Here is a 23,527-nt window from a genome sequence, read left to right as displayed (position 1 = left end):
TGTAGGAAACATTCTTTTGGGATTTTGGTCCGTGTTGACATAATTGCATCACACAATTTCTTAGAATGTTTCAGGTGAACTTTCATGCTGTGAATCTCCTGTTCTATCACATCACTGTTCTATCACACTGAATTAACTGTCAAGATCATTAATACAGTATGAGAAAATCTTGCTGTGTGACTTGGTGTATTATAATTCCAAGGGTGGCTATTTGATTAATTAGGTAAATTAAGTAAATTGCAAGAACTGAACAGTACTGAAAAAGGCAATCAAGTGATGATTGATTAACGGGCCCAATGTGTGCAATAGCAGCATTCCCCCACACCATTACACCACCTCCCCAAGCCTGGACTGTTGACACAATGAAGAATTCATCAGAACAGGCTACATGTATCCATCCAGTGCTTACTGCAGCCTCAGCTTTTTGTTCCTGGTTGATAGAAGTGGAATTGCACTTTGAAGCGCACTTTGAGATTATTTTCTGCTCATTACAGTTGTACAGAGTTGTTTTATGAGTTACTATAGCCTTTCTGTCAGCTCAAACTAGTCTGGCCATACTATACTGACCTCTCTCATGAACTAGCCTTTCATGAACTGCCACTACCTGAATGTTTCTTTTCTTCTATATTGCACCATTCTAAATCAACTTGTCTAGCACCAACAATTATGCCACGATCAAATTCACTGAGATTACATTCTTCCTCATTCCTCGTTGGTATAAAATATTTCTCTTAGGTATTGCCTTGGTGCCTGACTTTATGTAAACCACTGCTGCTACATGGCTGGCTGATTGGATAATTGCATGAATGTGCGTGTGCATGTGTTTCTAATACAATCCTTGGTAAATGTATTTTGCACATTGTTTGCTTACACATATGTAAATGGATCTGGCATGTAAAAAGTCCCGTGCCAGGCTTTTAATCTTTAATCTTAAATGTGCTTCCCGTTTTGTCCACTAGATGGAAGTATAAGCTATTTTAAGCACATTCGATCAATCCCAGAAATCGGTTTCATCATGTACCCGAACAAGTCTACTGCTTGCAGTTTTCAGTGACCTGATTTGTTAAATAAATAAAAAAAGTTCTCCTTGCACAAAGACATGATCAGTAGCTTGACTTCAGGCGTGATGACCACAGTGTCAGCTGAGCTGGTCAGTTGCAGTTCCAAGTGCAACAGTTGAGAGGATGTTAGTTCCACATTCCAGTCATCTGCAGTAAAACAGTCCTACATGGATGGATCATTCACACTCGCGAGTAACTCGTGTGGGGAAATTTACCGAATTCACTGGTAATCTGTTAAATCAAAGAGCTGTAGAACGAACTGTTTTTATTTATATTGGTAACGTACGACGTAGATAGTGACCGAAAAACCGGTCGTAAGTCCATCAGGTCGTAAATCGAGAAGCGTGACCACTCTATGATGCGTTCCGACGCAGACACAAAGAGGCACTGTAAACACACATATATATATATATATATATATATATATATATATATATGTGTGTGTGTGTGTGTGTGTGTGTGTGTGTGTGAGAGAGAGAGAGAGAGAGAGCGAGAGAGACCTAGATAAGCCAAAATCCTTAATTTGTTTGTTTGTTTGTTTGTTTTTTTCAACCATTTTTTTTTTTTTTTGATAGGTAGAATGTTGCCATTCATTCTTAAAATTGCTTATGGTTTATTTATGATGCAGACAACTGTTTCTTAATGCATTAAACATTGTTAGTTATGTAAATGCAAAATAAGCATTAAATGCTGTGTAATGGAAGGATCAGACGTTTGTCAAGTTTTAATTTTGAATAATGATCTATTTTAGGTCAAATAGTATACAGTCTGTAATAATATATTGAAGAAAAAAACTTAACCTAGTGCTTTTTAAAGGCTAATTCGCTGGATATGCTGGTTGCTATGGTTGCTATAAACACTGTTTATGTAGTAACTTTGCTCCCATTTTCCATTTGTCATCTCAGCTGATAAAGAATTCCTTTACCCATCCCAGCAGGGCCAGATTTGCAATTTGATCTTCATGAGCTGGTGTGGTGCTCCTCTCAGCTGCTGCATGTCTGTTTAATGGGTGGGGTAAAGTGATGGAGAGTGTCATTTAAAAATCTTTTTAAGAACGTGGATAAATAAAAATGGTACCTAAAGCTAAAGTGCCATTACTCAGAACAAATCAATTTGCATTTAATTGTAGTGTCCAGTCTTTATTTAATTTTACAGATGCTTAATTACTCGGCAGCATCCAGAAAATCAATGGTGACTCAGTAATGGAGACACATGGCATGGAACACACTCATCTCAATTCAACCTCTTAGGACTTTCTCTGCATTGGTGTCTTTTAATAAGCATAAAAGGCCAATTCTCAATTTCATGGTCTCCGTGTTTCATGGTCATTGGAATGCAGTGTTAAAATATGACACTAAAAGAATGCAGTTAGAGGCTGAATGATCATGTGGCTTTGTTTTATTTTAGAACTTGTGGTACACTATATTCCAAACTACACCCCTGCAGTTGCTTTTAAAATCCCAGTTGCAATCTCTTGCATCAAGTGTGTTGTGCTGTGTCATGTGCTACAGGAAGCCTGTGGATGTGACTGAGGTCATCACAGAGAGCAGGTGCTGAGGGGGGCAGACAGAACCAGCAGTAAGATTCTAGCCCCTGCTCGCTTTTGTTTCAGCTCCCAGAGGAGCTTTCTAAACCCTGATTTGTGTGTGTGCAACAACTGCCCATTTCTGCTTGCCAAATAATAGAGGCTCACAGCAGCAGGCTGAAAATCTATTTAGAGATGAAAAAAGAGCATGGCAGACTGCTGAGGTAATGCAATTACTATCTCCTGCATCGTCTCTCTCACGCTCTCTCTCTCTTTCTCTCTCTCTCTCTCTCTCTCTCTCTCTCTCTCTTCTTTCTCGCTCTCTCCTCCTCTCTCCTCCTCTCTGTTTGCCTAGCCCTCCGTGAGTCTAAGCACTAAGCGCAGGGCCGAGATATAACACTAAAGAGCTGCCATTGTCGTGATTAATGACAGAAGGGGAAAAAAGTACCCAGTAAGGGAGATGACATCATCTTTACTCGTGAGACCCTATAGATCCTGCAGGCCCTATCCTATTTTTTAGGGCTGTGCTGTCATGCAATCATGTGGTCAGAGATAAATATAAAACCATTGGCCATTGAACATTTCCACAAACCCACAACATTTTATAATTCATTAGGCAGAAGCACTGAATAATAATTTAATTCATTATAACTGTCTCTTTCAAAAATGTGATTATTTTTATACCAATCAAGTGTACCAGATATACAGTACATCAATATTCCTTCAATCAGTGGAATATCTTATGTTGTGTGTCTTATGAATTTTTTTCTTTCTTGGTGCTTACTAGTGTGTTTTCATTTCATTCATTATTATTTTCTCTAATGCTCATGGTTGTAACTAATTTAATTAAATAATCTGTAACACAAACATGGAGGCAACTTAAATATGGTTTATTGTGATATATGGTTTAAAGGGGCTATCTGTATTTGTTTCAAATAAAAATGTAGACATCAGTGTCAAAGTTAATAATAAGTATAACAACATGTGACAGATTATTGGAATGAGATGCACTAATACTTATCAATCAAGACAAAGCATTTTTTCCCCAAGGCACAAAAATGCAATCGTTATACTTCTCACAGTTTTATACCGCTTATCATTCTGCGCTGTACGCCAATATTAGAAGAGTAAAGATTGAAGAATGGATTTATTCTTCACCAGAAGACCAAGAATCACCATCAGTAGAATCCTCTGCATGAACAGGCTCCCCATTTTCATCTTTCACATCTTTGCATTGTACCTGTTTGGCCTTTGGTATCTTCTCCTCTTCCTCCTCCACCGATTGAGCTACACATGTGCCCATGTCTTTCTCAGGTTTGCTGTTGATTGGGGATAGTCTTTCAAGGTTTCCCCAGTCCTCTCCCAAGGCCATAGTCTGGTTTGGATCTGTGCTGTCATACCTCTTAGTCTCTGTTCGGTCATTTGGGTCATATGTAGCAGCCATCTCATAATTTGTTGCACTCCAAATGTCCTCCTTTATGCTTGAGCTAAAAAAGCTGTGAAGGTCATTTTCTTTTTCATTAGTCTGACATTCTTCTTTTAGCTCCTCTCTTTGGAAAATGTCAATGTTTCCTTCCCTGTCCTCAATTTCCACATCACCAAATTCTTCTCCAGTGCTGTTGGATGCACTTGTAATTTCATGGCCCAAATTCTCTAATTCTTGTGGAAGGCTGTCAGCATTTTCTCCTGTCATATCACTATTATTGTCCTCAACATACTGCTGTTCCTCTTTGGTTTCCAATTTTTCAGTTTGAGCAGCGTTACTTACTGAGCTTTCCTCTCCCAGCTCACCTGAGAAAATGTCTTTAAAAAATGGATTAGTGTTAGAAACTACATCCATAGTAGTTGCAATGTCTTGGTCTACCTGCTGTGTCTGCATATCAGTTTGGGAAAGCATCTGAGAACACTGGCTTGCATTTGGAGATTCATCCTCAGAACTATTAGGTTCTTCCTGATCTGAGTCATTAGTGCTGGCCTGGCTTTCTGGATGACTGTGTAGAGAAAATTCATCTGTAAAATCTGCATGAGTGAGCATTGACAGGTTTGACTGCACATCTTCCTCTTTTGGACAGTCTTGTTCTTCATTAACAGCAGTTTCAAATAAAACTATGTCCGATTGTTTAATCTCTGTCGACACCTCTTCACAAGGTTCTTCTACAAGAGCTTGTTCTTCAGCTGGTTCAGACAATGGAGTGTCAAAATACTCCTTGTCTTCACTCTCACCCTCTGGATTCATCTCTCCAGATTCTTTATTCCAGTTTTCTGCTCTGTCCTTGTAGTTTGTTATAGCATCATCACTGATATTGTCCTGTGTTGTAAGAAATGTCTGCTGCTCATTCACCTCCCCGGTTTCAAGGATTTCTCCAGGGAGCAAGTTCTCTTCCTGTTTGTCAGACAGGCCTGTTGACAGATGGTAGTTCTCAATCTTTGTCTCCTCCTCACTCTGGCTGTTCTCATTACTATTATTCTTAAGCTCACTTTCTGATTGATCTACCAAAGCCTCATCCATTAGTGATTTGACATGGCTGTCCATGTCACCACTTTCATTTTGAACTGCTGACTCATTATACATGCTCTCTTTTAACTCGGGTTGAACTGATTCATCTGTGATATCTATGTCATCCATGCTGCCTAGCTCTGGCTCCTCAGAAAGATCCTCCATGGTGTCAAAGCGTTTGGCGACTATCTGGCTCCAATGGCTGGCTCCGTCATGTTTCTCCCTCTCTTCCTCACTGTCAGTAGGTTCACTCACACCCACATGGGAGATTAGGATGTTGGCATCTGTCTCTTCATCACTCTTGTAGTGTATGAGGGGACGAGTGTCTGCTAGTGTATTCTCCTGAGCATAGCTGTTTGCCTCACCAGGGTCAGTTTTCCATGATGCAGAGATGTTTAATGACTCATCTTCTTCACTCTCTCCATGCTCCTCTACTGCATTATGTTCAATTAACTGATCTATCTCGAAGGTAGCTTTTTCACCAACCAGATCATCATTTTCATAGGCATTCATTACTAATTCAGCTTTTTCACCTTCTAAATTACCTTTTTCATATGTATCCATCATTAACACTTCTTTCTTTTCAACAAAGTTTTCTTCAATTACTTCTTCTATCAAATGTTCCTCTTCATCATTTTTCAATTCACCTTCTTTACTCTGTTCCTCTTTTTTCTCTTGCTCGGTTTTATTCTCCTCTTCTTGCATTTGAATATCTAACTCTTGACCTTCCAGCGCTTTAATATCAGGCCATTCAGTTTGCTCTACTTCCATTTTTTCTTTCACATCTTTAACTCCATTTCCTGACACTCTATCTGCTTCTGGTGCACTCATTTGTGACTCTTCTTCAACAAAATATATAACATCTTCCTTTACATCAGCCCAGGTTAGAATTTCACTGTCCTCCTCAGCTGGGCTATATGTATCTGCAGACAAATGTGGTATTTCTTGGCATGATAGTGAAGCAAGAGTGTTAGTGTTATCAGCAAGCATCTGTAATTCTGCTTGATTAGCATCTATTCTAAATTCTTGTTTAATATTTTCAGCAACTTTTTCTAACCCCAACTGTAGTTCAGAGACGACATCTCTCTCCTCTGGTTTAATGGTCTCATTTTCCTCCCAGGCAGAGACAGGTGCATGGGATATTTTAGCCATTTCCGTAGATACCTCAGTTTCCTCTTCATCACCATCCTCTAAACTCTCTGCTTCCTCAATGGGCTGAACAGAGGACACACTCTCTGGACTTTGGGGATGTCCAGCTGGCAAGGTAATCTCATTAGCAGTAAACAAAACTGATCCAGGTTCTGCTTTAAGAACTTCTTGCACATCTTCTTTAACTGTAAGTATAGAATCAGGCTCATCTAAATATTTAGGGGCTTCATAAAAAGAAACAGAAGCAACAGAGTTTGCTTCCTCTTCAGCTCTATAATTATCAATAGCGCTAGCTTCAGGCAGGTGCTTTTTTGATGTAGATGAAGATGTTTCTAGCTTTTCCTTCTCTACTCTTACAATGGCTTCATCATCCATAGTGGTCTGAGGTCTCTTGAGTGTCTCTTGTGGAGTTTTTAGTGTCAGGTTCCAAGTAGGACTTGGAGTCATAAGGTTGGCTTTATAGGTGATTGATCTGGAGCTTGTATTCAGTGGACTACTGAGCAGACAGGAAGTGATGGCCTGAGTGCCTGGAGGAATCCCAGGGGACTTGGCGATTCCTTCTGTGAATGAAATTGGAGAACAGCAAAAATGGGTTTGCCTCATTGATAGGTCTAATGTAACGTATCATAAAAACCTAGTCACATCAAACGCAACATTTACATACTTATACATTGTAATATAAAGATTCTATTACATGGTTTGTTCTTAGAAAATAAATAATGTCTGCATATTAATCATGGTCATAGACCCCTAATCCTTGTCCCAGAAGTATTATCAGGATACACAGTCTTAATGGAGTAATGTGGATATATTGATCCATCAGTCTACTTTACTGGAAATAGAGCCATCTGGTCTGGTGACCTATAGGGACTCAAGATGCTATTATCAAGACAGGCTTCATTTAGCAAAATGACTAGCAAGATTTTGTAAAATGTATACTATAGTGTTATATGAAAATACCTAAAATTGAGACTGTGTGGCTCCTCTTATTTGCTGATTGGTTGTTAACTCTCAGGCTTTCACTGTCCAGCAAAGCTCTAAAAACACATGGAAAGAAGTGCATAAAATAAATAATTATAAAATAAGTTATCTGTATACCGAGAAAGCATGTGAAGATAAAATATACAATATTATGCTGTAAAATGCTTTCAAATAAATTCTTGCTTATACTAGATCCAATATAAGTTTGATTAGAAAAATTGCAATGGAAATGGTATTAGAGTTGTCAATAAAAGCAGTAACAACTGACCATAAATGTTTTATTACTAATTCGTCATTCATCACTGCACCCCAAAAGAAAAGGGCAGCTCATGAAATCAATAGGTATTATGTTGGAAAATTGTCTGGTATATTTACCATAAAGATATCACTGAGATAGAGGGGCTTTAGAACATAAATATTGTTTAAAGAAATAACCATGCACTACTCTCTTCTTTTTCTCTTCCTCATAGTCCTTTGTTAAATGTTGATATCAGTGGTCTGTGTATCTACTTTGACTACAGGGTAGCTAGCTATACTATAGTAGTACTACTACTATCAGTTGTGAAGGAATGTTTGCAAAAATTAACACTGAGAATAAAGAAAAGAAGAGGTATAAAAGCTTGTTTTGCTCTCAAGCAGCAAACTGAGCCCAGGCTCATTGTTATGTAAATGAAGTGCCAGATTTGTCATTGTTCGGCCATCTGCAGTGCACATGCCATTACCACTGACTTTATTTATCACTCCACAGTGAGTAGTCATGGAATCAACACCAAGCGTGAGTGCAACAGGGTGGTTAAATAACATGCAGAGCAGTGATAAACTGGATGCATTTCATGGATGTACGATGTCCATTATACTAGATTTCTTATTCTTTAAATAAAATTAGCTGCAGTCATGATTATAGTGAAGATTTGTTGAGAACATATGTACTACCTTGACAAAATTTACAAAGGTTCAAGAAGATGAAATTGAATACAATGCTTTGTCCTCCAACCGGTTTGTAAAGATATGAATAATTTCATGGGTCTGACTGCATGGAAGATTGGACTTTTGTCTTTCCAGTGTCATTTCATAGACTCTCTGAACTCCCTTACTCTTCAGGCCTAAGATGGATGAGGGGCTGTGTTGGAAAACCAATTAGAGAGAGACTATATGAAGCTCTTTAATATATAATATAATATATTTAATATATATTAATATAACTTGCTAATATCAGTTATTGCAGTTACATCTTATTCTTCATAGAGGTGCTGTGATGTTCATTATGTGCTAAAGTATGTGGAAAAACTATAGAAGAGAAGGCAGAGAATTTCTATTTTAAGGATACCTGTAAGTGGCCACCTCGAGGCTCAGAGACATCTTCATCTGGAGCAGACTGCGGCTCTCTACCAACAGATCACCCATCTCCCCCCCAAGATCCATTTTCTCTGCCTCCAGAGCCTCCACGTGAGCCTGTAAAGACAAGAAAATAAGAGGAACTGACTGAGTTCAACTCCTTTTCTTCCAAAATATTGAATTGTTCATTTGATCATGATTTAAATTCTTTCTAATGAGTTTCATACTCTTTAGTTATACATGCTATATTTTAAATAAATACAGTAGGTCAGTACATTTTAGCTCAATGCTCAGAAGCTTTATGGCACTGGATGCCATTATCAGAGACTTATCCTCTGCATACAGATACTCAGCATATCATCATATTGAGTGCTGGCAGTATGGGCTGAGAAACAATGGAGAATGAAGTTTGGCAGTGTATTTTAATGTATAAAACTATAAAATGTAGAACTTTACAACTGGGTTTTTCATTCTTTACAATCTAGCTCTTTTAGGAAGTGTAGAAGTATCTAATAATATTAAAATGTTGCTCTTTCTGAGTCATCATGCCATAAAATATTATAAATCTATAGTAATTCTATTCTCTTACATATAATTATAGACTAAGTGGTCACATATATTTACACACATACTGTACATTAAGAAATAAAATAATTTAACGCTGTACACATTCCTTCAAATCGTTATTTTTACCTGAAGCTGTTGAAGGTCTTGATTCTGCTTCTGTTTCATTTGTACTATGTTTTTCTCCATCAGTTCTCTCTTGGCCTTTGCACTTTGCAGCTCTCTGGCTAAATCTTGCATCTGTAGTTGACTCTTCTTCTTCTCTTGCTTGATGAGTGTCATGTGAGCCCTGGTCTGGTCCAGGCTCTCCTCTAGCTTTTTCATCTGTACCTGGTACACACTTGCTGCTTCATGCCAGGCCTGCGCTGCTCTCTGCGAGTACTCTTCCCCTAGGCCCTGGAGATTTAGAGTCTGGATGTGCTGAGGAGCCATTTGCACAGGTTTCGAAAAGGCACATGAAGACTTTACTGCTACAAGATCTTCCTGATTAGACTGTATCTGTAAAGAGACCTCTTTCTCAAGATGAGCAGCTTCCTCTCTCAGCCAGAGCTGCATCCTCCTCTCATCCTCCAATGCCTTCCGGCTTTCTTCAAGTTTTCTCTTAGCCTCAGCCTGTGCAGACTTCTCTTTTTGTCTCAGTATGTTCAGCTCCTTAATCTCCTCCAGCATGTTACTGACCTCGAGTTCCACACAATCCTTCTCTCTCCATGCATTCTGCAGTTCTTTTCTAGCTAGACTGAGTGCCTCCTCCTGAGCTTTCCTTTGGCCTCCATTGTCTTGATTCCGCCGCATGGCCTGAATTTCTCCCCAAAGAAGTTGATTCTCTTCTTCCAGGAACTTCACATGGTTCAGGTATGATTCAAGCCTCCTGTTCAACTCCAGCATCTCATACTTCTCTTCTCCAGTGTAGGAGACGGGATGCCGGAAACTAGAGATCTCCATTTCAGTGGGATGCAGCTTGTTTTTACGTCCACAAGAACTACAATGTCTTTCTGTCTTTGTGTATGTGTGGCTCAGGGGTCTGGCCCTGCAGAATGGCCAGCACAGAGGGACACTCCTTTCATATTGAGTGAGGAAAGGGGGAGGGCGCAGGGGGCGAAGGTGGTGGGCTGCAGAGGGGGAAAGCAGTGATGTCATTTGTGGAATTAACTCTAGCACTGCTGCATCTTCCTTTTCCAGTTTTGATAGAATTGGTAGAATGAGGAAATACCTATTTCATACATAAAAGTGTGTAAAAGTGTGCTTTAAGTTAACAGTTTTTTGTTTCGAAAGATTTAGCTTGAAACTTAAAAAACTATAATATCTTATAGCTACAACAAAATTCAGTATACAGAATATTATTAAAATATTTTGGACAGTTAGATAAATATCAAACGTATTCTTAATAGGTATCAAAATGAACTCTATGCATTTATATTATAAATATATAATGCATATATTTAGTAACACATTTATTAAATAGCCTAAACTAATCTAGACTATGCCTTATATGCTAACATTTGTCTTGATTTGTTATCCGTTATTCCTTTTAGTGGACCCTTCTAGACCGCTGCACTCTTCATTGCGCCACCCTGTGGCAAAATAGTTTAGAGCACATATCCAGTGTTTTGGATTCATTAACTGCATTAGGAGCATTTCCTGGTAACACTGCACACAATGTACCCTTAATGGGATGCCAGACCTGTACACACACACACACACACACACACACACACACTTATATTATACAAATATTAATCAATTTTCCGCACTGCAAGACTCTAGACACAAGGAAGGGAAGACCCATTATTGGACCTAATCTTTCTCTCTCTCTCTCTCTCTCTCTCTCTCTCTCTCTTTCACACACACACACACACACACACACACACACACACACACACATTTACACAATGTGTACAGATGAAAATGCCTAGAATGCATGTCTTTGGACTGGGAAGAACCCGCAGTACCAAGAATAACCCATAACCACATTAAGCAAGAGGAAAACATGCAAACTTCACACATAAAAGGCAGAGGCAGGTTTTAAACCCTATGCTATGTTTTGATATTTTATTTTAATATACTGTAATTTCACATCAATTCCGGGAAAAAGTACAAACATGATCTGTTTTACTTACATTAATTTTAACATTACACAAACTGCCGTTTTAACACGGATGTCAACTTTTTATATCGATTGTTAATATTTCTTAGTGAAATATTTTTAAAAATTCTTTAATCAGTGATTATATAGGTGTATAGAAAAATATTAAAGAAGTGTTGTATTGTGCCAACAAACAAATTTTTGGCTATATTCTTAACAGAAAACAAAAAAAAATTCATTAGCTGACCACATAAATTCATTCGCCTCAACAAATGTGCATGACATCCTTTACTGAATGCTGAAGTATGTGATATATTATGTAAGTATGATCAAATGTAATTACTTCTTTGGTTACATATTGACTGCACAATTTAGTTTCAAATTATTGCACTAATATTATATTATTATATTTGTCCTTTTAATATAATGATTATAATAATTAATTATAATGTATTGTAATATAACAAATAAATATACTATAACCTTTACATAAATAAACTGATAAAATAAATCTAATTACATTGTTAATAATGAACATAATACTTTTGATCAGAAAAGGTGTTGATCTTTGTGTTGACCTTTAAAGAGATCTAAGTTGGATATAAAAATCTAAAAACAGGAGTTTCCAATATGTGGCACAAGTGAGTCAACACTGATTGTTTCCCAACTCACAGCTAATATAACCTGAGTAGTAATCAAGTGCAAGTTCTGTTCATCTGGATCCACTGGTAAAAATGGAGAATGATGTGTGCTATTCTACACTGAAGTTCAGTACATCTTGCCCTGTAGTACCTAAAGGTGAGTTTAATCTTCCTGAAATTAAGCTTTTTGTTCCAGTTGAATGAATCAACCTGTGACTAAAATTCGATTAAATAAAGAAAGAAAACCAACATTGTTTGATGCTGCAAAATTCATGTATGTAAATGGTGAGACATTTATATATGTGCAAAAATAGTGTATGTTTGAAATATTACTGAAAGGGTCTTCAAATTTGTTCAGAAATAGCATCTTACTTCTTGCTGAATTTGTTTAGTGAACCTACTGCTTTCTATTTGTGAGCAGATGCAGGAGTGTCTGAAAATGTGGTGTACTCAGAAATCAAGTTGACAAGAGAGACAACAAAAAGCAATCCTGCAATGGCTGGTAAAATCCCTGCTGTTTGTGATATATAGTTGTGAATTTGAATTACAGGTTTGTGCTTTAACATGTATGTGTACAACTGGTTTTGCACTGGGAGTGCCACAATTTGTAAGCAGCCTACATGTAATTTGTGCCGTGTGCATAATAAAATTAACAACAACAACAACAACTTTTATTAATACTAGTACTATTACTACTATAATTAAGCAGTTAAAATAGTTCTGAAAGCCAGGAGTGCTCCAGTATTGGGATCCTGCATCCTTGGTTTCAACCTCTGACCACATTATATAAAATATTCTTAATTCCTTTCAATGTTATTTACTAGAAAATAGTTGTATATATTGTTTATTTACTAGAAAATTATATTATTAAACATATATATGTTCAAAAAGGTGTTTAAAATAAATATATCAGTTAAACATTACAGTGTTTCTTGCAAAAGCGTGGACAGATATTGCAGCATGATATATTGGTAAATTGTGTAGAATTACACAATCCTTTGTTCTTTTACAGAGGAAGTGCGTTCACACAGATGTACATCATACAGACAGGCCACGACTGCTCTGGGGTTATTGAGTGTTCTTTTATTAGCAGGTTTAACCGCTATGTGTGTCCTAAGTAAGTATAAGCATGTCATGTTTTTCCCCATTTGGGGACACACTCATGTAGTACATAGCAGGTTTAACCGCTATGTGTGTCCTAAGTACGTATAAGCAAGTCATGTTTTTCCCCATTTGGACACACACTCGTGTAGTACATACTCAGTTTACACTAGTGTACTGCATTCATGTTAAGTGACTGAGGACACTTAGAAAGTCTAAAAAGAAGTTGTGTAAAAATATGTCAGTTATCTGTCAGATGTTGAAAAGGTGAATAATACACTAATGTTGATGACTGACTGACATACATGCATCCTGTTGTTTTTCCACACAGACATCAAAGAAGTTTCAAAATACACCTCCCTTTTGGTAAGACAATTAAGCATATCAATATCACACAATATTAGACCGAAGCTTAAAAATAATCTGAAGTAAAGCTTATCTAGCATTTATCACCTTCTGTAGACTCTTTACACCAATGAGAGCATGGCACACAGGATATTGCTCTCTGAAAAAGCAGTCCTTGAGACAGAGAAAGGGGAATTGCTTGTTCAGAGAGATCAGTTTAAAAACTCACTGCAGCAGCTCATCACTGGATCATTTCCAGTTGGAAAATATTGTACATTAACAAATGAAGGTAGGTTAAATTATTACATATCAACAAGAGCTAATTATATATATATATATATATATATATATATATATATATATATATATATATATATATATATATATATATATATATATAAAATTTATATATTTATTTTCTGAAAGTGAAGGCACGTGCAGAGCGTGCATCAATGAGTCTTGGCCTTGTCTTCTAACTATCACAGTTTGGCCCTTGTCGATCTCACTCACTCACTCACTCATAATTATTACACTTGCCCATTTTTCTTGCATCTAACACATCAAGTTTGAGAACAATATCTTCACTTGCTGCCTAATATATGCCACCCACTAACAGGTACCATGATGGAAAGATACACACACAATATATATATATATATATATATATATATATATATATATATATATATATATATATATATACACACAGTATATACATACATACATACATACACACACAGTATACAGTATACAGCTCTTATCCCGGTCTGCAGTGGTCAGTCTCTATCAAAATTGGCCTAAGGAAGGAACAGTGGTGAACCGGCAACAGGGTCATTGGTGGCCAAGGCTCATGATGCATTTGGGGAGGGAAGGCTAACTCGTGTGGTCCGATCCAACAGACGAGCTTCTGTAGCTCAAATTGCTCAAGTTAATGCTGTAAATTCTTTATATATATATATATATATATATATATATATATATATATATATATATATATATATATATATATATATACACATACATACACAGTATACTTTAAGTTTTTGGTCACCTGACTATAAGATTTGTTTCCTTTTTGAACATCCCATTCCACATTCATCCCCCATTTGCTGTTATAATAACTTTCACCTTACTGGGAAGATGTTCCACCAAATATTGGAGTGCACTTGTGGAGATTTGTGATCTTTTAACTACAAAGGTTTTATAATTTTTTTTTTTAACTACAATGGTAAGAAGGCCTGGGGTAGAAGCAGCGTTCAAATTCCTGCCGAAGGTGTTCAGTAGGGTTGAGATCAGAGTTTTTTTGCAGGCCACTCAAAATCTTCCACTCCAACTTATGTAAACCAAATCTTAATGGAGCTTGTGTTGTGCACAGGGGTATCGTCATGCTAGAATAGGCTTGGTAGAATAGGAATAGAATAAAATAGGTTTAAATGAAGGTAAAATGTAATGCTAACACATACAATTATGTCTCTCCAACTTTGCAATAACAGTCTGGGGAAGAACCACATATGGCTGGAAAAGCTCAGGTGTCCCAATAATTTTGTCCATATTTTGTCCATATAATATACTTCAATCCATATTGATTAACTCTGATTAAAAATGACTAGCTAACTAGATTGTGAAATCCCCCTGCAGAAGTTTACTGTAGTGCCTGTATGAAGTACTGGTATCAGAATGGTTCCAGCTGTTACTTGTTCAAAACTCAATCACGGCTGTCCTGGAGAAAGAGCCAAGAGTATTGTTCGGAAATGGGAGGATATCTAGTGGTCATAGACTCTCAAGAGGAACAGGTGGGTCTCTAAGAAAATGGGTGGGTTAAAAAGAAAAAAAATAATAATAATAAATAAATAAATATTTTAAAGGATTTTAATCATACCTTTGACACTGTTAATGTTTTAGTACACTCTTAAAAAAACTAAAGGGTTACTAAAGCTTTCTAAATATGGTTCTTAACTTCCTAAATATTCTACTCCAAACAAACCAAATGACTGTTAATGGTTCTAGACTTATTGTTTAAGAAACTCCATAAAGTTATAATTTTTTTTTCTTTTTTAAAGTACATTAATAGTGGTTTTGACAACTTTTCAATAACTTTTAATTACTACTGAAATTTGGTCTGAAATAATGCAATACAATTTAGTAAACATGTTTAGTGATTGTTGTGCTTTGATTCCTTTTCTTTCTCTTTACATATGTAGGAATATATTAGCCAACATATAAATTATCATTATGACACCTACCATTGGTACTGGATTGGACTCGCAAAAAAGAACAACACGTGGATCTGGAGCACTGGTGCTAAAGTCCAGGGCAATGGGTAAGATGTTATGAGAATTAAGCTCATGTTTTGCTGTAAATATAGTTGGTGTTTTCAAGGCAAACTACACTACTACTTCTGTAATGGTAATAAAACAGCCTAATTTTCTTTCGCAGTTCCTGGACCAAGCCACCTGGAAATTCACAAGCTGGTTGTGTATTATCAAATCCTAATAAGGATAATCTGAACAACTGGGAGGTGAACGATTGTTCCATGCTCAATAGGTATATCTGTGAGATGAAAGCGATGGTATGGCCGAGTCAGATGTAGACCATGACACAACTCCAGTATTTTATTTTATTTTTATATCTGCTGAATCTGTAGTGTGTGAGAAGAATTTAAAATGTCTTCACTCATGTACAATTCAAATGCTGCTGTTAAACTCTGTTAGTAAATTAATGAATACATCTCTTTAGTGGCGCAGCAGGAAAGTGGTCACCCAGTCATCAGGAGTGTGAGTTTCAATCATATGCCACCTTATAATAATAATATCTGTCTCCAGAGGTGGGAAGTAACAAATACTTCGTTAGTGTACTTAAGTAGATTTTTCTGGTATCAGTACTTTACTCTACTCTCTTTACTATTTATTTTTCAAACAACTTTTGACTTTTACTCATTACATTTTTACACAAATATCTACTTCTTACATTTTCAAACCAGCCTCGTTACTTTTAGTATTATTTCTTCTCATTGCGTGGCTTTTTTACCATATCACTGGGGTATTATTTCCTGCCTATCAGACGTAGACATAATCAAGCGGAGCAAACAATGAGCAAGGCAACAAGAGGAATGGTTAATGTGAATTTAGAGAAAGTCACCGATGTGGAAATAAATAAAAACAAAGACATTCCTCAACACTATGGCCATATATAAGGAAGATGTTCAAAATTATCGGTGTAAAAAAGTGATGGCTTTCAAGAATTCGCTATCAAATTCGAGAAAGCACATACATAATCTAACGTTTTATTGTTTAAAATTTCTCTTGACAAGAAAGATATATGTTTAAAGTTTTTTCCCTACAATTTTGTTTGTATTTTAAATAAGGGATGCTGCCACATGTCGCTATTTTTATTTTTTAATAATGATGTTCTTAATTTCTGTAGTATGTAGCTGTCATTTGAAATCTGAAGTTTAGTCAGATCATATTTGTTGTAAAACTACTATACAGGTGAAGTATAAATGATAAACTTCCTGTTTGAACTTCAATAAAATGCACAGGAAACTCACCTTAAATTTGTCATTCGTAAAACATCATAACTTTGAGTTGCTTTCAAGGACAGCTGGAATAACCCTACAATTCACACAAGTATTGGGACACCTGACCTTTCGGAACACCCTTGTGGCTGATGAACACAAATATCCATAAGCACACTCCAAAAATCTAATCTTCCCAGAAGAGTGGAGGGAATCATAAGAGCAAATTGGGACTACAGGTAGTCGTCGACTTACGACCATAATTGGGACAGACAAATCGACCGTAACACGAATGGTCGTAAGTTGCATAGGTTGTAAGTCGACGACTACCTATAAATGTTATATTCAGTATATATCCACACACGTGTGTATGTGTGAATGTATGTGTATATCTATATCTATCTATCTATCTATCTATCTATCTATCTATCTATCTATCTATCTATCTATCTATCTATCTATCTATAAATACATTGTTGTATATATTATACATTGATATAATGTGAGGTTCAGTTACCAGCATGACAAACAGGTAGTAGTAGCGGCTACTTTTTACTTAAGTACATGTCAGAGCCCAAACTTCTTTACTTTAACTTGAATAAAAAAGTGTAGTCAGTACTTTAACTTTTACTGAAGTCTTTTAAAACACGAGTATCTGTACTTCTACTTGAGTAAACGATGTGTATACTTTTGCCACCTCTGTCTGCCTCCCATGTTAATGAGAGACATTAGGCAATCTGGTGCAACTGCGTGCTCATGTCTCTGGAAGAGAGCAGATAGCACTTCTTTCTCCAGTTATTTATTCTGCTCTCTGAAACAGTTTAAAAGCCATTCGAAAAGATGAGTTGTATAATAGAAGAAAGCTGACTGAGGAACTGGCAGAAATGTATTATTCATAATTAAGCAAATAGAATATTAGCATGTTTTGTGTTTCTGGGTCTATTTGAACAGATAATTATGAAGTCTTCCCTCTGATAAAGTAAGTCAGTGTGTCATTAAATTGCACAGATTTAATTCAAAGTACTGTATAAATCCCTGACATTTTTCATATATATACACTATTTTATATATCTCTTCTTACATTCTGTATACTATATAATAGTACTATATACAGAATGTGAGAGTTTAGAAGTTAGAGAAAAAGACTGCTGTTGTGTCCCTTGAATATGGACAGGGTATACTATCAACTATATTTGTGTCAGTAAAATGTAATATGTAAAGACTTTAAAGATGTAATATTTACTTTGTGGTGAGCATATTTAAAAAGCAATCCCAGCTCATCTAATTGTAAAAGCAGACCCAAGGCTTTACAGAATCCAATTAAAAATTTTAAGATTCAGCTCACGTTTTCAGATTCTAAGCAACAAAAACAAACAGATCATGCTGTTTGAGCATACTGAAAAAGATGCGTATTCAAATGTATTGTGGGTACAATATAGGGCTGGGCGATAAATCGATTTTATCGATTAACTCGAATGTGTAGTTTACATCGATATGTTTTAATAAAAATCGGTTTTCTCTTTAATGTCCGCCGACGCTCCCCTCTGGGCTTCCATAGTTTCGAACGAACTCCCCGCGCGTTTGCCATAGAGATACACAAACAACATGGCAGCGAGCAAGCAAAGGTAGCAGTAGCACCAGTTTACTGCAGCACCTCAAAAAGAGGCATGCTGTCGAGTGGGAGAGATGTAGTGCCCTACGACATGAACAAGACAGCGGCAGCACAAGACTGCGGTTAAGCAGCCGCATCCTGAAAATACACGGTTAAGCAGCCGCACTTTGTTTAGTGTTGCGCGTCTAATCGTACATGTACGGTACGGGTGGTGGGAGCAGTCAAAATACCTGTAAAGACGCTTCAGAACGGCGTTTCCGTTAAGAAACAGAAATATCAGAGCATTTGAATCACCACAAACACTCATAAAACATTTTTTGGAGGTTTGCTCAATCTTTCAAATAATTCTTATTTAGAATCTCCCTGTCTATTATATTCTTATTTCAAATTTCAACTCATTTTACTGTGGAGTTTTTAAGAAGAGTAAAGGCAAAATCACTTCCAAGCATCACTGCATTTTTAACCATGTTCCACATTCAAACACTCATAAAACATTTTTTCTTTATAGGTTTGCTCAATCTTTCAAATACTTCTAATTTACAATGTCCCTGTTTATTACTTGAAATTTATTGTTACATTTTATCTCATTTTACTGTGGAGTTTTGGCGAAAAGTAAAGGCAAAATCACTCAAAACCTCAGGTGCATTTTCAATCATGTTCCACATTTAAACACTCATAAAACATTTTTCTTTGTAGGTTTGCTCATTTTATGTTATCTTCTATTTTCACAATTTACAATGGCTTGTTGTTTCTGATTGCACTTTAACCCATTTAATAAAGTTACAACTTTTTTTTTGAACATTTTCTTTGTCATATGCAGGTTGATTTTAAGCAGGGGGGAAAAAATTGATTTAAATCGCAAATCGGATTTTTTGTGAAAAAATCTGGGATTTTTTTTTTAGGCCATATCGCCCAGCCCTAGTACAATACAGTCTATTTTAACAGAATGGCCAAAAAAGTATAATGCATTAAAAATTCAGTGCATTCTATTTTTGTCACTACATAACTCATTGAGCAAGTTCATGGTCAAGCTGAGCGAACATTATGTAAATGGCTAAAATGCACTAGTGAACAGCAGGAGGGAAAAAAATTAAAAGTATCACATTTAAAAAGTCATGGCACCTAGCGCAATACATCAGCACTATGGCTAGATTCTCTAGCAAGGGATCCTGAGGTATCATTATTAATCACACCACAAAAAGATAATGTGGTGTTTCTAGTCATTTATCATCATTGTAGAAAGCCAATACTCTATCTTTAAGCCTCCAAAATCAACACTGCATGGCACTTTTATATAATTCACTATGCATGCTTCTTTTTCTTCCTCTTCTTTTCAGGTGGTTTATCTTCTGATCTCTTCCCAGTCTCTGCCTCAATTTCCTTATTTCTGCTTTTCCTTTTTTTTGACTGTGACGATTCTTTCTCTGCATCCACTGTTTTCTCAACTTCTGCTGTGCTTGTGTCTAAACTACAGGAGATGCCCATTTCTGTAGCTTGGGATTCACGCTTATTGGTCTTGGAAGACTTCTTTTTCTTCTTCTTAGGCAGACTAGGTGTCGGTTGGTGTGCAGCAGTGCCCTCGTCCTGCTGCTCATGTTCAGGACACACTGCGGTTTCTGCAGACTCTTCACTGGAAAGCACAGTGTCTGTAATCTGTCCATCCTCAACAGCGCTGCTTGTGTCGATGTGTTTCTTCTTTTTTCTCTTCTTCTTCTTCTTAGGGACACTTGTATCTGTTGCTTGATGTTCAGCAGTCTCGGCCACATCACCTTCCTGCACCATCTCTGTACTTTCCTCTTCCGGCTCGTCTTTGGTCTTTTTTTTCTTTTTCTTTGTGTCAGTGTCTGCAAACAAATCAGTTGCATCCCATTCTTTGTCTTTTGACTGTTTCTTTTGCTTTTTAGCTATCTTCTTATTGTGCTCCTGTGAAGTTTCACTGTTGTTCTGGACACCATTCTCTTGGGGCTGATCTGACCGCCGCTCCTTTTTCCTGGCTTTCTCTTGTTTTGATTTCTCTGCCTTCTCCTCGTCTAACGTGGAAGTAAGCTCAGCCGGCATTGTTTTACTCTGAGGTGTGGGTTTGTCTGTATGCTCCTTCTTGCCATATTTTGCCATAAACTCCTGCTCTTGTTGCTCCAATCTGGCTAGTTTGGCACTCATAGTAAGGCCATGTCTGGCACCTCTGGAGATTAAAAAATATTTTAATACATTATACATTAGTATATACTGCTGTTTAATATTGAATTTGCTTATCTAACAACTCAGGTCTGCAGTATTCATTTTATTTCAATAAATAATATTATATTAAAAAAACTAATTTTAATTATAAGTGGTGCATCCTTTTATATATTTTAGCTAACTGGAACTGCCATTATTATGACTTAGTTGTGAATGTAACTTTTAAAACAAGACCTAAAGCCTGTGATGGTCAGGTGTCCATAATATTAGCCATATAGTGTATATAGGTGGATAGAGTATACATGTAAAAGTATACATTTCAATAATTATAACTGTACTTCTTAGAATATAATTACATTATGCACAATCCTACATTTGAGAACATAGTGTGATGTGTAGTACTTACTTATGTGCAGTGCGTCCTCCACATGCTTTCATCAGTTCTATATCAGATAAACTGGGTGTAAAAATTCAAAACGCTTGTAAGGAATAAGCACTTGCAATTATTTCATACAACAACAAAGAAATATAATTAATCTTGCATAGTTCATAATGCATCATACATAGTATGAAGGATTTATTTTAAAATGCTAGAGGGAACCTTTTTAAAAGTATTTAACAGAATAGTAAGTCAGCTTTCGAGTAGCCTTGAGAAAAAAAAAATAATAATGAGCATACAAAAATGATTCTTACTTCTTGGCACTGGAAAGATCAAGCTTCTCTTCATCCTCAGAGCTACTGTCCTCAGAGGCGGATGACTTTTCCTCAGGTTGTTCCTGCCCTGAGAAGAGAGTAGCAGACTGGAACAGACAGAACAGGAGTTAGAGCCCTAAATCCAAAAGCTCAGCAAAATAAAAATAAAATCACAGTAGTGAAAATATATTCTGGAATAGAAGATTTCAACTTTAAACAACATAACCTGACTGTATTCAACACATAGCTTTTTCTATTTTGTGTGTAAAGCCTGTACCTTAACAAAGCTTCCATAGAGCATGGACTTGTTCATCATGGCCTTACGAGGCTTCTTGTTAGAAATCATTCCTTCTTCATCTTCCTCTACTTTATTCACAGTCACCCCATTCTAGATTATAATAAAACAAATGCAGATGAATGCATGATGCACTTCAAGGAAAAAAAAGAAAAAGCTCAAGGACATGGTTGTAAAAAACCTGAGGTATATAAGTTTGGTTACAGTAATTCATTAAAGGGTCTCTCATAGTACATGTTTGGCTTTTTTTTTTTTTTTTTTTATTGTATCATATTGAGCTCCAAGCAAACTCTATCAGATTTGGAGGAGTACAGAAGCAGAAAGGGAGCAAGGTTTTAGTGCTGCAGCAATGTAATGTGTTGGTGTGAAATAAATCGACAGTCAGTCAGTGCACAGATTCATAGAATGCTTAAACTTTATGTAATGATTTTACAATTTCTTCAGTTGCATACTATTTCTATGCACATCATACACATTTTTCCTCTCTCTATTTCTAACCAACGGTTTTACAAGCGACTGTTAAAAATGTACACACCCCTTGTTGTTGCTTTTTTCTTGTAATTACATGCAGTGTGCAGCCTTCTGATTAAAAACCAGTATAAAAAAGTATCAAAGTGCCTACCTGGTCTGATTCCACAGCCAAACTGGAAGATGCCTTGTTAAAGACATGGTCCCACCAGTGAAATGTGAACTGCTCACTTTCTTTATGGCCAACCTGAGAGAGAAGCAGAGACACACACTGAAAGATCTGAGGAAAAACTGAATCTACTGTAATTGAATACAGTACATGGGGTGTAAAATAGAAGATATTAACATATGATTCATGAAAATTGAAAGGAAGTATTTCTTCTCACCCCTCCTTTGCCACATTTCACTTTAACTCTGATTGCTTCTGCGATGCCGTTCTCAGCCCTTCCGAGACCTTTCCCTATAAACAAATCGCATGGTGAGAACACTTAATAACCCAATACCCTTTAGTCTTTGCATGTACACTGAGGTTTCTGATCTCACCTTGCTCCCAGCCGTGACGGAGAAGCTGCTGTTCAGCAAACTTCAAACCGCAACTCTTCTTCGGTGCTGTTTCTGTCATTGTATTGGTTACTAGAAAAAAATCCGAAATACTTTGCAGATGTTTACCGCTCAAAATTAACCAGTCTGCGACTGGAAACACTACATGCTAATCATTCTCTCAAACTACTCTGTTACACGCCAATAACATAATAAAACGTCTACACTGTGATATACCATGAACTCCACGTGTGCGCAGACATGACACCGGAAGCGCAAACACCGCATGCTCACGTCACACTTACTGCAGCCATTCAGGACTGCCCTGGTAAAACCCTCCCACTTCTGCCACCTGCTGGTCATTTTGTAAAACTACATGTTGCCAGCAAATGCGTGATAAACCTCATATTTATTTATTTTTTCAACTGTAACCAAGATTATTTATTATTGTATATCTCAGTGTGTCATTGTATATATGGTAAATATTTAAATGGTCTAAGCATTTTAGCTGATGAATAAATACACTCAAGGGCAGGTTTGAAATGTAAATGAATACAGTATATATTTTACATAAATTACTGTAATTACTATAAACTAACCAAATGACCTGCAATTGCTGTATGATCTCTTTGTATGACATTTACAATTTTAAAGTAAATGTCTTAAATGTTGCAACAAAAGCTCCTTAAGTTAGTATCTTAACATTACAATTATTTTCCAATCTCACAAAAACAATCCAGAAAATGTATTAATCATCAAGAAGTCTCTGTATGACAGTTGATGGAATGATCTTGCTTGTATATATATATATATATATATATATATATATATATATATATATATATATATATATATATATATATATATATTGCATCTTACTTTTCTCTGTGCAAGTGTACATGGTGTCCAGTGTTTAAGCTGCTTATCTGTAATGGAAGAGGATGA

General features: G+C 36.5%; 3 protein-coding genes across 4 annotated transcripts; 1 reads left to right on the top strand and 2 right to left on the bottom strand.

The window, feature by feature from the left end:
• Positions 1–3,455: 3,455 nt before the first annotated feature.
• Positions 3,456–10,147, bottom strand: nes (nestin). Its single transcript, XM_046846157.1, has 4 exons — positions 9,242–10,147; positions 8,541–8,665; positions 7,193–7,269; positions 3,456–6,792 (listed from the first exon to the last, which is right to left on the bottom strand). Exons 1-4 carry the CDS (start codon positions 10,052–10,054, stop codon positions 3,734–3,736), a joined length of 4,074 nt encoding a protein of 1,357 aa, XP_046702113.1. The 5' UTR covers positions 10,055–10,147; the 3' UTR covers positions 3,456–3,733.
• Positions 10,148–11,869: 1,722 nt separating this feature from the next.
• LOC124384858 (C-type lectin domain family 1 member B) lies at positions 11,870–16,173 on the top strand. 2 transcript variants are annotated; one of them, XM_046847830.1, is made up of 9 exons: positions 11,870–11,993; positions 12,258–12,338; positions 12,849–12,953; positions 13,269–13,303; positions 13,400–13,571; positions 14,776–14,811; positions 14,921–15,075; positions 15,484–15,602; positions 15,719–16,173. In XM_046847830.1, exons 1-9 carry the CDS (start codon positions 11,930–11,932, stop codon positions 15,870–15,872), a joined length of 921 nt encoding a protein of 306 aa, XP_046703786.1. In that variant the 5' UTR covers positions 11,870–11,929; the 3' UTR covers positions 15,873–16,173. The 2 variants fall into 2 exon arrangements, with proteins under 2 accessions (XP_046703786.1, XP_046703787.1); XM_046847831.1 differs by lacking the exon at positions 14,776–14,811.
• A 3,199-nt stretch (positions 16,174–19,372) lies between these two features.
• gpatch4 (G patch domain containing 4) lies at positions 19,373–22,870 on the bottom strand. The gene is made up of 7 exons (XM_046847389.1): positions 22,586–22,870; positions 22,429–22,502; positions 22,197–22,289; positions 21,557–21,667; positions 21,280–21,386; positions 20,993–21,043; positions 19,373–20,590 (listed from the first exon to the last, which is right to left on the bottom strand). Exons 1-7 carry the CDS (start codon positions 22,662–22,664, stop codon positions 19,711–19,713), a joined length of 1,395 nt encoding a protein of 464 aa, XP_046703345.1. The 5' UTR covers positions 22,665–22,870; the 3' UTR covers positions 19,373–19,710.
• Positions 22,871–23,527: the final 657 nt, after the last annotated feature.

This window comes from Silurus meridionalis, chromosome 4 (assembly GCF_014805685.1).
Source record: "Silurus meridionalis isolate SWU-2019-XX chromosome 4, ASM1480568v1, whole genome shotgun sequence".
Lineage (NCBI taxonomy): Eukaryota > Metazoa > Chordata > Actinopteri > Siluriformes > Siluridae > Silurus > Silurus meridionalis.
Note: the sequence above shows the minus strand (reverse complement) of the source record. Positions and strands in the feature narration are given on the sequence as shown.